At 42.2% G+C, this 14,866-nt stretch overlaps 2 protein-coding genes and 1 pseudogene across 2 annotated transcripts; 2 read left to right on the top strand and 1 right to left on the bottom strand.

Annotated features, from left to right (window-relative positions):
* LOC106603683 (tripartite motif-containing protein 29-like) lies at window positions 1-1,500 on the top strand (annotated as a pseudogene).
* Window positions 1,495-3,576, bottom strand: upk2 (uroplakin 2). The gene is given in 5 exon segments (NM_001140930.1): window positions 1,495-2,192; window positions 2,347-2,405; window positions 2,512-2,653; window positions 2,867-3,010; window positions 3,464-3,576. Coding segments are annotated over 5 exon segments (540 nt in total). The 5' UTR covers window positions 3,516-3,576; the 3' UTR covers window positions 1,495-2,049.
* A 4,856-nt stretch (window positions 3,577-8,432) lies between these two features.
* Window positions 8,433-10,708, top strand: LOC123723715 (zinc finger protein 527). Its single transcript, XM_014197655.2, has 4 exons — window positions 8,433-8,604; window positions 8,966-9,205; window positions 9,299-9,340; window positions 9,592-10,708. Exons 1-4 carry the CDS (start codon window positions 8,550-8,552, stop codon window positions 10,410-10,412), a joined length of 1,158 nt encoding a protein of 385 aa, XP_014053130.1. The 5' UTR covers window positions 8,433-8,549; the 3' UTR covers window positions 10,413-10,708.
* The last annotated feature ends 4,158 nt before the right edge of the window (window positions 10,709-14,866 follow it).

The raw sequence follows: 14,866 nt of genomic DNA on the forward strand, positions 1-14,866 counted from the left end.
ATGAGTAATAAGACATTTTTATTAAATATAACCATTTCTGGACTAAAATACTTGCCATTGTTTGAATTTGGAATCTTTGGCATGCATAATAATATTGTCTAAAAAAAACACACAGCTGTTCCTCTTGTTCACTGTTATGCTGGACCTGGAGATGTGGAGTGTGATGTCTGCACTGGTAGAAAATGTAAAGCTTTCAAGTCCTGTTTGGTGTGTCTGGCCTCTTACTGTGAGACTCACCTCCAGCCTCACTATCTCCTGCTTTTAAGAAGCACAGGCTGGTCAAATCCTCCACACAACTACAGGAGAGGATCTGCTCTCGTCATGACAAGCTGCTGGAGATTTATTGCCATTCCGATCAGCACTGTATCTGTCTGCTGTGTCTGATGGATGAACATAAAGGCCATGAGACAGTCTCAGCTGCATCAGAAGGGACTGAGAAACAGAAGCTGCTGGATCTGAAACAGACAACGTACCAGCAGATGATCCAGGAGAGGGAAAGGGAGCTGCGAGATATTAAACTGGGTGTGTTCCACATCATACACTTTGCAGATGAATCAGTGGAGAACAGTGAGAGGATCTTTACTGAGATGATCCGCTCCATTGAGAGGTGCTCTGAGGTGAAGGAGCTGATCAGACCCCAGGAGAGGGCAGCAGTGAGTGGGTCTGAAGGACTCCAGGAGCGACTGAAGCAGGAGGTTGCTGAGCTGGGGAGCAGAGGCGCTGAGCTGGAACAGCTCTCACACACAGAGGATCACATCCACTTTCTCCAGATTGTCCTGTCTCTCATTGCCAAGCTGGACCCTAAGGGTGTACATAGCCCCTCCTGTTGCCCATGTCTATGGTTCAAGGATGTGACGAGGAGTGTGTCTGAGCTGAAGGAGAGACTGGAGAAAATCTGTCAGGAAGAGGTGGAGAAGATACCTTCTAAATCCAATGCCTGGCCCACTACTCAGCCCCTAGCCACAGCAGCTTGCCCCCCTGCACAGCCCCTAGCCCAGCTCCAACCTCAGCAGAGAACCCAGCTTGACCCACACTCTCCGCCCTTGGGTCTTGACTCTGTGGACGTCACTATGAGCAGCAATCAGTACAAGCATCTGAAAGTGACCCTGTACAAGTCAGATACAGACACCTGCATTGGATTTAGACTCTTAAGGTGAACTAACCAATTAGAACCTATGGTAATATCAACTATACTAAACAACTCACCAGCCCATGGGTGTTTACAAGAAGGAGATGAGGTGGTGACTGTGAACAACGTGCCAGTGGGATATTATGATTTGTTTGAGCTCCAAGACGTGCTTGAAAGGGCTGATCATTGTGGTCTGCTGACCCTGACCGTGTGGAGAAAGGACTTGATAGGAAGTCCTGCTATAGTCTGTAGTCACCACCTGGGCTGGCTCTATACTCTGACTCCTTTGACTATGTGGGAGCACCTGCTCAGTGCACTTCGTAAGGCGATAGAGTTGAACAAGGGCTCGGATATGACAAATCATAAGAATTTGAAAGTTTGTTTATTTTTATCAAATGTTTTATAATGCTATGAAGTTGATGTAGGCTGACTAATGATGTTTGTTGCTATTAATAATAATGAAATGTAACATTGGAATGTTGTTTAGTTTTTGCTTCCACATAGATGTCATTTGTCAAAACTAAGCGGCGCAGTAAAACAAAAACATTTCATATTCAACATGTGAATGGTGTTATAATAATCCATCAGCCTTTGTAATTTATGACAATCAATTAACAATTAAGTGGAATTCTTAGTATGATTAACAAAAATACAATTAACTTTTCAAACCATTTTAATTCAGTCATACTCCAAATAAGCGAACGATAGACAGCAGTTGAAACTGCATAAAACACTATAATTGAAGGTTTTAAATGTACTATAAAGTTCTGGAAACAGATTCCTCATAGAATATTGTTCAAAGGTACTGTATCATTAAATAATGTGCAATGTGCAGTACTGATGCGTGTTTGCATATGAAGTATAAATGTATCCATATAAAATCTATAGTAAATGTGAAATTCAGACTTTAGAAATGTGTTTTAATCCCCACCAAGGGAATGGGCAACAGTGAAAATGAGGGCTACCAGCAAAATGAACATGGAAACAGACAGTATGACAGTGATGACCATCATGGCTCCACTGCATGCTGGCAGGCCAGAGTCTATTTGGTTGTGGTCTTTGACTGAAATAAAAAGCATACAGAAAATATGTTTCAGGTTTTGTATACTTGCAACTGGAGTCAGAAACCTGTATGTGACGGTGCTGAATATTGACTCCAGATATAAAGGTTAGTAGAATGACATAGAAAGACAATGGGTACTACTGTCTTAAAATACCTTGTCTTGTAGAGACCTCCAGAATGTTGCTCTTCTCTGCCCCTACCACATACTGAAACCTTGAAATAAATATAACAGCTATTTAATTGTGGTCGAAAATCTTGGAGAAAAAAAAAAGATAAATACAGGACGATGAAAATGTAAGGGGAAAATAGCTCTATCTACCTGTATGTTGAGCCAGTGGTGAGATTTGTCACTTGATAACCCAGGTTTCTGCTGGTAGTGAACTGGGCATTATTCTCAATGGTTGAGATGATGTCCCTTCTGAACCGACAGGGGAGCACTTTGAATATATTGACCAAAGTTTCTGTGGAAGGAGACATTCATACCCCGGTACTATAAATATTACTAATGACAACAATAAAAATTATTTCTGGTTTAGTATTTTCGAAATGACCATTGTTACCATTGTCTTGTCAGAATAAAATTATTGGTTTTAGCAATTGAATGGAGAGTTATGCAAGATTCCTCCCATAATCACATTGATATTAGGAGACAAAAGGCCAAAAGGAACACTCACTGCTCTCGTTGGTGTCAGTGTTGTTGTACTCCAAAGTCACGCTCTGTGTTGCCAAAGCACATGGAGGCAGGCTCAAAAGTAAAGAATCAGCAAACCTGCCTGTTACAACTCCATCTGACTCTTTCAGAAGGCTCACTTGGAATTCTAGAGTAAAGCAACAATTTGGAAAAGGAATAACCACATGTTATGAATAATGAATCATCAAAAATGTATCTCAAAAGATACAGTAATGCACTGTGTTTTTAAAATGTTTAAGATGAGGATATGTTCGATCAAATTATGACATAATTGTGACTTTGTGTGTTACAATTTCTAGGTCAGAAAGGTTTTGACAAAGTGAATATTCAATCTTATGAGTGGCGCAGTGGTCTAAGGCACTGCATCTCAGTGCTGAAGGTGTCACTACAGACCCTGGTTCAATTCCAGGCTGTATCACAAACAGCTGTGATTGGAAGTCACATGGGGCGGCGCACAATTGGCCCAGCGTCGTTAGGGTTTGGCTGGGGTAGGTCTTCATTGTAAATAAGAATTTGTTTTTAACTGACTTGCCTAGTTAAATAAAGGTTCATTTGAAAAAAGATCAAAATCATAACATACCTGCATTTGAAAGGGTGAAAAGTATTCCAAAGAAGATGAACATTGTCCTCATTGTTGTTGATAGATTTCAAGCCGTGCTGAGTAGGTGAGACTCGTGTGAACACAACCACATTATATGGAATGGGAGCGCTGGAATAACTAGAATTGACCTTGACATCCGCGAATCAGGGACAAGGTGCTGCCTGGGAACAATAGAGGGAAACCAGTTTGACCAGGTTTATCTGTGTACTGTCACAACTTTTGTTTATCTTATCGTGTTTTCTTCAGCCTAATGGTCCACATAGTGTTAAACGTCCCAGTCTTATATATAGTATAGTCCACAGGAGGTTGGTGGCACCTAAATTGGGGAGTTCATGGTAATGGCTGGAGTGGAATGGTATCAAAAACATCCATTGATGCCATTCCATTGACTCCAATTCAGTCATTATTTTGAGCCGTCCTCCCCTCAGCAGCCTCCACTGGTATAGTCAGGTACTAATGAACGGCCAATGGCTCTTGCCTTATTCCTATTAGATGGAGGTCTAGTCAATTTGTGAGATGATAAAATTTAAAGTCCTCCTGACTTCACTACATTGATGAGAGAATTGGGATGGCCCCCGCTTATGGCCATCGACCGTGTCCGAAGGCTGCAGGCATGAGCAACTTTCAGGAGTGAACCGTGCAGACATGAGATCTTCTGTTGAATCTGACAATTAATCTTGATGGTTGTACAGTCGTCTCAAATAAAAGTGTGAAGGACCTCGGCATTACTCTGGACCCTGATCTCTCTTTTGACTAACATATCAAGACTGTTTCAAGGACAGCTTTTTTTCCCCCATCTACGTAACATTGCAAAAATCAGAAACTTTCTGTCCAGAAATGACACAGAAAAATTAATTAATGCTTTTGTCACTTCTAGGTTAGACTACTGCAATGCTCTACTTTCCGGCTACCCGGATAAAGCACTAAATAAACTTCAGTTAGTGCTAAACACGGCTGCCAGAATCTTGACTAGAACCCCAAAATTTGATCATATTACTCCAGTGCTAGCCTCTCTACACTGGCTTCCTGTCAAGGCAAGGGCTGATTTCAAGGTTTTACTGCTAACCTACAAAGCATTACATGGGCTTGCTGCTATCTTTCCGATTTGGTCCTGCCATACATACCTACACGCACGCTACGGTCACAAGACGCAGGCCTCCTAACTGTCCCTAGAATTTCAAAGAAAACAGCTGGAGGCAGGTCTTTCTCCTATAGAGCTCCATTTTTATGAAATGGTCTGCCTACCCATGTGAGAGTCGCAGACTCGGTCTCAACCTTTAAGTCTTTATTGAAGACTCATCTCTTCAGTGATTGAGTGTAGTCTGGCCCAGGAGTGTGAAGGTGAACGAAAAGGCACTGGAGCAACGAACCGCCCTTGCTGTCTCTGCCTGGCCGGTTCCCCTCTCTCCACTGGGATTCTTTGCCTCTAACCCTATTACAGGGGCTGAGTCACTGGCTTACTGGTGCTCTTCTATGCCATCCCTAGGAGGGGTGCGTCACTTGAGTGGGTTGAGTCACTAACGTGATCTTCCTGTCTGGGTTGGCGCCCCCCCTTGGGTTGTGCTGTGGCGGAGATCTTTGTGGGCTATACTTGGCCTTGTCTCAGGATGGTAAGTTGGTGATTGAAGATATCCCTCTAGTGGTGTGGGGGCTGTGTTTTGGCAAAGTGGGTGGGGTTATATCCTGCCTGTTTGGCCCTGTACGGGGGTATCATCGGATGGGACCACAGTGTCTCCCGACCCCTCCTGTCTCAGCCTTCAGTATTTATGCTGCAGTAGTTTACAGTGAGGGAAATAAGTATTTGATCCACTGCTGATTTTGTACGTTTGCCCACTGACAAAGAAATGATCAGTCTATAATTTTAATGGTAGGTTTATTTGAACAGTGAGAGACAGAATAACAACAACAAAAAATCCAGAAAAACGCATGTCAAAAATGTTATAAATTGATTGCATTTTAATGAGGGAAATAAGTATTTGACCCCCACTCAATCAGAATGATTTCTGGCTCTTTTATACAGGTAACAAACTGAGATTAGGAGCACACTCTTAAAGGGAGTGCTCCTAATCTCAGTTTGTTACCTGTATAAAAGACACCTGTCCACAGAAGCAATCAATCAATCAGATTCCAAACTCTCCACCATAGCCAAGACCAAAGAGCTCTCCAAGGATGTCAGGGACAAGATTGTAGACCTACACAAGGCTGGAATGGGCTACAAGATCATCGGCAAGCAGCTTGGTGAGAAGGTGACAACAGTTGGTGCGATTATTCGCAAATGGAAGAAACACAAAAGAACTGTCAATCTCCCTCGGCCTGGGACTCCATGCAAGATCTCACCTCGTGGAGTTGCAATAATCATGAGAACGGTGAGGAATCAGCCCAGAACTACACGGGAGGATCTTGTCAATGATCTCAAGGCAGCTGGGACCATAGTCACCAAGAAAACAATTGGTAACACACTACGCCGTGAAGGACTGAAATCCTGCTGCGCCCGCAAGCTCCCCCTGCTCAAGAAAACACATATACATGCCCGTCTGAAGTTTGCCAATGAACATCTGAATGATTCAGAGAACAACTGGGTGAAAGTGTTGTGGTCAGATGAGACCAAAATGGAGCTCTTTGGCATCAACTCAACTCGCCGTGTTTGGAGGAGGAGGAGGAATGCTGCCTATGACCCCAAGAACACCATCCCCACCGTCAAACATGGAGGTGGAAACATTATGCTTTGGGGGTGTTTTTCTGCTAAGGGGACAGGACAACTTCACCGCATCAAAGGGACGATGGACGGGGCCATGTACCGTCAAATCTTGGGTGAGAACCTCCTTCCCTCAGCCAGGGCATTGAAAATGGGTGGTGGATGGGTATTCCAGCATGACAATGACCCAAAACACACGGCCAAGGCAACAAAGGAAGAAGAAGCACATTAAGGTCCTGGAGTGGCCTAGCCAGCCTCCAGATCTTAATCCCATAGAAAATCTGTGGAGGGCGCTGAAGGTTCGAGTTGCCAAACGTCAGCCTCGAAACCTTAATGACTTAATGAAGATCTGCAAAGAGGAGTGGGACAAAATCCCCCCTGAGATGTGTGCAAACCTGGTGGCCAACTACAAGAAACGTCTGACCTCTGTGATTGCCAACAAGGGTTTTGCCACCAAGTACTAAGTCATGTTTTGCAGAGGGGTCAAATACTTATTTCCCTCATTAAAATGCAAATCATTTTATAACATTTTTGACATGCGTTTTTCTGGATTTTTTTGTTGTTATTCTGTCTCTCACTGTTCAAATAAACCTACCAATAAAATTATAGACTGATCATTTCTTTGTCAGTGGGCAAACGTACAAAATCAGCAGGGGATCAAATACTTTTTTCCCTCACTGTGTGTGTCGGGGGGCTAGGTTCAGTCTGTTATATCTGGAGTATTTCTCCTGTCTTATCCGGTGTCCTGTGTGAATTTAAGTATGCTCTCTCTAATTCTCTTTCTTTCTTTCTTTCTTTCTTTCTTTCTTTCTTTCTTTCTTTCTTTCTTTCTTTCTTTTTCTCTTTCTTTCTTTCTTTCTCTCGGAGGACATGAGCCCTAGGACCATGCCTCAGGACTACCTGGCCTGATGACTCCTTGCTGTCCCCAGTCCACCGGGCCGTGTTGCTGCTCCAGTTTCAACTGTTCTGCCTGCGGCTATGGAACCCTGACCTGTTCACCGGACGTGCTACTTGTCCCAGACCTGCTGTTTTCAACTCTCTAGAGACAGCAGGAGCGGTAGAGATACTCTGAATGATTGGCTATGAAAAGCCAACTGACCTGTTGCACCCTTGACAACCACTGTGATTATTATTATTTGACCCTGCTGGTGATCTATGAACATTTGAACATCTTGGCCATGTTCGGTTATAATCTCCACCCGGCACAGCCAGAAGAGGACTGGCCACCCCTCAGAGCCTGATTCCTCTCTAGGTTTCTTCCTAGGTTCTGGCCTTTCTAGGGAGTTTTTCCTAGCCACTGTGCTTCTACACCTGCATTGCTTGCTGTTTGGGGTTTTAGGCTTGGTTCCTGTACAGCACTTTGAGATATCGGCTGATGTAAGAAGGGCTTTATAAATACATTTGATTTGATGCTTGATCCAACATGTTAGCCCAACACATGATACTGTACATTTCTGAAATCCTTAAGATGTTTCCTAATCAAACAAAAAATGAATGTGGCATCTTTCTAGAGCTCCGACTTTCCGACCTGGAGATCACTGACATCATGATTTGACCTTGTTTAAAAAAAAAAAAAATATTTCCCAGTTGTCTTGAAAGCACCATTAGTAACAATAGTTTAGATTTTCTCTTGTCAGACCAATAAATAAAAGTGTCAGGACATGGCCACACCCCCTAAAGTAATTATTCACAAAAGTAGTGTGCTGGGCCTTTATTAGTCCTGTATTAGCAGACCGATATAGCTGTCTGTAGGGCAGACAAAAAAACAACAACAAAAAAACACCCCCAAACATCTTCCCGTGGCTATGCATCAGGATTAAGCTGTCCCAGTTTATATGATGTCCCACTCTTGCTAAATTCACGCTATAGCGACCTTAAATCAACTCCTAGTAACCTTGTAAAGTGGTTTGGCTATCTTGGCAAAATACCTACTGTTGAGCCAGTAGCAAGGGGGCTCAATCGGTCCCTGAAGTTGCTACCAGACATTGTTCACAAAATATTTAGTAAAATATCCTTTCTTTTTGGTTTATGATGGGGTTAGGTTAGTTGAACTAAGCACCGCAGTCATGGTTTTATATTCAATCAATGAGTAGGCCTATATTATTTAATATCAGAGTGGGTAATTATACAACACATTTTTATGCTCTTAAAAGTTTATTTGACTACCGTTAGCCAGTAATGATTTATTTAAGTTTCAATAATATTATCAGGACTTTTATTTTGACGTTCAGAAGAACATTTCGGACCGGAAGTCCTCCAACCAACACGGATACGGAAGCGGAATGTGCGGGTTTATAGCGTGTTGGTTGATGTTTAGGGTCTATTCAGACGTGCGATTGATAACTCATAGGTGTACCTAATTTTAATTTCATGTTGGTGAAACATGTTCACCTAGCTAGTATGCAAAACCCCGACAATGTATTATGTGAGTAACTAGGCAATCTGGCTAAATTAAACAACAAAAGGACAGCTTAGCTAACATTAGCTAAACATATGTTGTTATCGTACTGCTACAGACAGTGATTTTCAAAGAATCAATCCCAAGCCCTTTAGGTACTTATGGAGATCTGATTTGGTATAGTTATGGCAACAATTCCACCTGGCATATTAGAGCAAGATGAAATTAGTTAGCTAGCTCCCACATTACATCGATCCAATCCACACAGAAGCAATGCTAGGCGTAACTGTAGGGTTTGCTTTGGGGCAGAAATTATTATCGAAGCTAATTATCAGACTAGCATAAATTGCACACAGAGTGCAATTTACATGCCTTGTTTGATTTTCAGACCAGATCAACTCCTGTGGTCCTGACAGCGATGGTGCAGCCCAGGGCGTACTGACGAAAGAATCTTTGACACTAGTGGACTGTTGCAAAATCCAAAGGGGGTGCATTGAGGCTCTGCATGCCCTTAACATGGGGACTGCGAGGCCGGAAGACTGCCCCCAAACAGAATCAACAAACATCACTGTCAAACAGGTGGAAACTATTGAACCAGTGCATGATGAATTTATCGTCATATTTCCACGTAAGTGCCAGTTTTGAGAAAAACACTGCTGTATATTTTTCAACTCTTAGTTACTTTGTCCAGTCAGTTGATATGTTGTTCCATTTCTACTAGCTGTAGCTGTTGATGTGGAGGTTGGAGACACAGCCACTTTTGGTATGTTACTACTGAGTGTTTCGTCATCTATTGTTGTGCCACACCAAGGCTGTGTTTATTCCAGAAATCAATAGTTGGACAACTTTGTGTATAGCTGTAGCCTACATGTTTTCTCTAGTGTCAGTCAGAGCATGTTTGATTGTGTCTAAACAGTAGCGCAAATGATCAGTGGGTGCCAGGCTCCATTTTTGCATGAGGATGGTTACACTTTGTCCAGTTTATTTGAACACAACCTTGTACTTCTTACACAGGAGAACACCTATCCAATATTTACATGGGGGATTATGCCTCAGCGTCAATTGACTTCATACAAGAGATTTCTGAAGAGGTTTCTGAAGCAACAAAGTTAATATCTGATTTTGGAAAGTATTCTGTTCAGTCAAATGACTTGGAACCACAACAGGAAGAACAGACTGGAGAGGGCACTTACTCAGACGGAAAGATTTCTTCTCAGGCACGGGGAAATTGTGGACGAGGGAGAGGTTGTCCAAATGAGCCTCCTGGCACTGGACGAGGAAGAGGTCGTCCAAATGGGCCTCCCGGCCCTCATCCGTGCATGAACTGTCCAATGACTTTCACTCAGTTGGCACACTTGAGGGCCCACGAGAGAACACACACTGGGGAGAGGCCTTATGACTGCTCTGAGTGTGGGAAGCGGTTCACTCAGATAGCTCACCTAAAAGTACACCAGAGAATCCATACCGGTGAGAAGCCGTACAGCTGCTCCACGTGTGGCAAAAGGTTTGCTCAATTGGCATCCTTGCAAGTTCACCAAAGGCGGCACACCGGAGAGAAACCTTTCCAGTGCAATCAATGTGACGCCAGTTTCTCTCAGTTAGCAAACTTACTAGCTCATAAGGCAAAACATATTGGCGGAGTGCCTTACCCGTGCTCTGACTGTGGGAAGGTTTTCTCTACTGCAGGGAGTCTGAAGGTGCACCAGAGAGTACACACTGGTGACAAACCTTTCCAGTGTGGTGTCTGTTGTAAATGTTTTACTCAATTAGGAAACCTGAAAGCTCACATAAAAAGACATGAAAGAAAGGGGGAGACTTTGGCTCAGTCTGACTGAGAAAGGAGGAGTAGAAATCCTGAAAATACACCAGTAGAAAATACTGGACAGATACTTAAAAGCTTGTGTGGACAGAGGAATGAATTAGGACCCCTAAATTATGTCAATACAAAACCATAAGGGTTCCCTTTAAATACTTGTGCATCGCTTCTGCATTTATTTGTAGATCATTTTGGATTGCAACTGTCACACAACTGATTAAGCCATCTTGTATCAGCAAATCGCTGCATTATCAAATCTGCATTCTCTGAATGTAATACAAATAGATTTTTAAATAAATTCCACTTCAAATACCAGTATTCAAATATTTATTGGAGGCAAGATTGGACAGATCTTGGGAGAACCAGAACATGGCATAGTCCGTTATTGGAAAGATTAGAAAAGACATTAAGAAAAAGGTTTGCAGTTTATTTTAGCAGCAGTGGAGCTCAAGGTGATGTTGTTGGAGTGATGTTGGATGGCCACCAGGGGGCTCTTGTCGCTCTGGTCAAAGGGAATCCCAAGGCCCCAGAGCAGTGACACCACATTGTCTTAAGTTAGATATGGCTCCTGGAGACACTTGTCACATTAGAATAACACCATCTGACAGAAGACAATGTGTTAAAGGGTTGTAATTAATTTTCTGCACTTAAATATTCATGCCTCAATTTAGACACCTCAAAGTCAACTCTGGACCTCAAAGCCAGTACTCCCCCCCCACCCCCCATCCCATTGTTCCCGTCTAATCAGGGACTGATTTAGACCTGGGACACCAGGTGTGTGCTTTTAAGTATCAGGTAGAACAGAAAACCAGCAGGCTCCGGCCCTCGTAGGGTAAGAGTTGAATACCCCTGCTATAGACTAAACACTGAGTGTAGAAAACAGAGGAACACCTTCCTAATATTGAGTTGCACCCCGTTTTGCCCTCAGAACAGCCTCAATTTGTCGGGGCACAGACTACAAGGTTACGAAAGCGTTCCACAGGGATGCTGGCCAATGTTGTGTCAAGTTGGCTGGATGTCCTTTGGATGGTGGACCATTCTTGATACACACAGGAAACTGTTGAGTGTGAAAAACCAAGCAGCGTTGCAGTTCTTGACACTCAAATTGGTGCCACTACCAAGGCACTTAAATCTTTTGTCTTGCCCATTCACCCTCTGAATGGCACACAAACCATGTCGCAAGGCTTAAAAATCCTTCTTTAACCTGCCTCATCCCCGTCATCTATGCTGATTTGAAGTGGTTTTAACAGGTGACATCAATAAATAAAGGATTATAGCATTCACCTGTGTCAAACTCTTCAACGGAGGGCCGACTGTCTCTTTTTTTTTCCCGCCACCCTTTTACTTGATTGATTGAAGTAAGGTCACTGATTAGTAAGGAACTCCCCTCACCTGGTTGTCTATGTTTTAATTCAAAGGAAAAAACAAAAACTAGCAGACACTAGGCCCTCCATGGAATGCGTTTGACACCCCTTGTCTAGGTCAAGGAAAGAGCAGGTGTTCCTAATGTTTTGTACACTCAGTGTAGATTAGATGTTTCATATTTTAGTTTTAACTCTAAACTGGCACACCTGATTCAATTAATCAACTAATCATCAAGACTTTGAGTAATTGCATCAGGTGTGCCAGTTTAGGGTTAAAAACAAAATGTTAAACGTCTCTGGTGGGGGGCCCAAAGAGAGTATTGGGAAACCCTGGATGAGACCAGGGATGGGCAACTCCAGTCCTCGGGACCTGATTGTTGTCACACTTTTGCCCCAGCTAACACACCTGACTCCAATAATCAACTAATCATGCTCTTTAGTTTAGAATGTAATTAGTTTAATCAAATGTGTTTGCTCGGGATTTGGATAAAGTGACACCATTCCGGTCCACGAGGACTGGAATTGCCCATCCCTGGATTAGACAATATATTCAATGATATAGAGCAGTAGCTCTTCGGCTGCATTAGATTCACAACTCAGTGTCCATGCTAGCTGGACTAACAACAAATGTAGAATTACTGATGCTAGCATTGGATGTGCTCGTGGTAGCAGAACAACTTGTGTCATCGACAGGTGTAGTGCTGCTGGTAGAAGCAGACATTTAGAAACAAACATGCCAATTTGAAAAATAAGCCAGAAGTTTTTTTGAGGGAGAATTAAGACCGACTTTCGAGTAGCAGCATTACTACCAGTAGAGCTGGTATGTGTCTTTATGGACGCGGGTCTTTTTTAACCGTTTATCAATTTTCGAGTAAACGGAATGAGCAGCAGCTACGTTTGGCTACATACGGACCATTAGTGGAATTCCCACGAGAGAGTAATGGTTAATGTGATTGGATGTCAATTATTTGACTAGGCTACCTGTATTTGACATTGTGTTATTTCGCTTAACACTAGATGGTTTAATTGTATTTTTAGCAGTGAAACGAGGCTACTCAGGCGAGGGGGGAAAAAAACTCACCCAAATGTATAGCTCCGTTGGAAAATATAAATGGACTGTTTGAAAATGTGAAGATTTTTTAAATTGTGAATCACATTTGTTTTTGGCGAACCCCCGGCGGCATTGCGCGTACACCAGATGGGCAACTTTGATGGGGGTCACAAAAAATCTGAACTCATAAGGGGCCAGTGGCTCGCCTGACTGCCGGCTACTGCCGTCTGCCGGCCCTAGCCTTTTGTGAGGAAAAATATTTTACCCCCATTGACCGTGGGAGATACTTTTTCAGAGTTAATTTCCTGCAATTGTACACATTCTGCTATGGGGTGTATAGATTTAGCAATTTTCTAAATAAAAAAATCTATGATATTTGAGTGAGCGTGACTAACAAAATCAATAGGACCACTTCGGTAGATAATTTGGCCATGATTACTACAAATTTAGATTGCTGGCTGGACTAATTTACCGATCAGATTTTTTTCCCCCCTGACACGGGCTAATTGAGTGACTGTCAGTGATTGGCATAACAAGAGAGAAACTGCTGATGCATAACCACATTTCAAAATTGCACCTTGTGTATCTATTCATTCTACTACGCGGACTACCAGTTGCCCATCCCTGGCCTAGTACAACTGTTGTCAGAATTATGCTTACATTTCGGTTTTGAGATGGTTTGTTTTTTACGATGTTTGAGATGCTTTGTTTATTCAAAGTTAATAGGAGCTCACAATAATTTCATTTTTTCCCCTCCACTTTTCTTGATCTGGTTAAACTGCTTTAGATCTTGATTTTGCTTTATTCATTTAAAGTGTATTGTTTTTAATGTGCAATCATGTCATACTTTACACCAAACAAAGCTGTTTGGTTTGTCTTTTGTGCGTTGTGGACTGCTGGTGACTAATTCATAGTGGTTATGTGTCACAGGTAACCCATGGGTCATAGGGGTTGGGGATGGCTTGGCAATTTACTTTACAATGTGGTCATCACAGGAATGCAAAAAGGAATGATGTTGCGTGATGGTTTTAATTTTTTTCTTCATCCATTTTGGTTCACCAGCTAGTACTCCTCATTGTTATTTTGTTGTTGTCCTCGTGGGTACCGTAAATCCCCAAAAGTCCCTGAAAGGATAGTAAAAACAAGGGGCATTTTCCCTTGTGGGGACATTTCCCACATCCCCACGAGGACAAAGGCTATTTTAAACTTAGGTTTACAGTTAGTGTTATGGGGTTAGGGAAAAATTGGATTTTGAATGGAAATCAATTTTAGGTCCCCACAAGGACAGTAAAACATGCTGTTTTTGTGTGTTTCTTTTGAAGTTACCTCCCCAAACATTCTGCTGCATCCTGTGTAAACTGTTTTTGTTTACAGTTAATCTCTACAGAATCCAGCCTAGGCTATCATTAACTGAACAATAAAACTATTATTGGAAAGAGGAAGCACACACAGCCAATATGAATTTGTTCGGGTTTCTAAACCGTTTTTTGTTCCTTTTTACCAAATTATGAAACTTTTTGAAGTCACAAACCTTGCTGACGTTCAGCGTTGCAAAAGTCCCGGTGAAACCCAACATTTGTGTGGCAGCAAGGTTGCTGTGAAAAACACTGAGGAAAATAAAAGTAAAGTATGTGCTACTATGACCCTCTGATTCATTCATCCTTGTTATATCTTCCTCTGCATTGGGCTCAATGATCTGAATTGGATTCCCCCCTAGCCTCTCCTATGGCGAAGTCAGCTATGATCTATGGATGATGTATTAACTGTTATTTTTTGATTGAATGTCATTTTAACATTGATCAGAAGCACATATTTATTTAGCTCCAAGAGTCAGTCACCCCTTTGTATACACTTACCATGTTTCTATATCATGAAAATCATTGTTAGTGTTAAATGTATGTACATTACCCCAATAAGTGAGGCATATAACTTAATTTCTACTGAGTAGATCTATAACAGCAACAATACCTTCAGAGATCTGATCTGTTTATTTCTTTGAATCCACATTTGTTATCTCTGTGAGATAAATCAATAAAAAGCTGTTGTGAAATGCACTGT

The sequence above is a fragment of the Salmo salar genome, chromosome ssa04 (assembly GCF_905237065.1).
Source record: "Salmo salar chromosome ssa04, Ssal_v3.1, whole genome shotgun sequence".
Lineage (NCBI taxonomy): Eukaryota > Metazoa > Chordata > Actinopteri > Salmoniformes > Salmonidae > Salmo > Salmo salar.

What these genes read in the sequence shown, in the direction of transcription:
- LOC123723715 (XM_014197655.2), top strand. Translation starts at nt 8,550, where the DNA reads ATGTTGGTGAAACATGTTCACCTAGCTAGTATGCAAAACCCCGACAAT. An exon ending in ATTTATCGTCATATTTCCAC is followed by an intron (nt 9,206 to 9,298) that starts GTAAGTGCCAGT and finishes CATTTCTACTAG; the next exon opens with CTGTAGCTGTTGATGTGGAG. An exon ending in TGGAGACACAGCCACTTTTG is followed by an intron (nt 9,341 to 9,591) that starts GTATGTTACTAC and finishes CTTCTTACACAG; the next exon opens with GAGAACACCTATCCAATATT.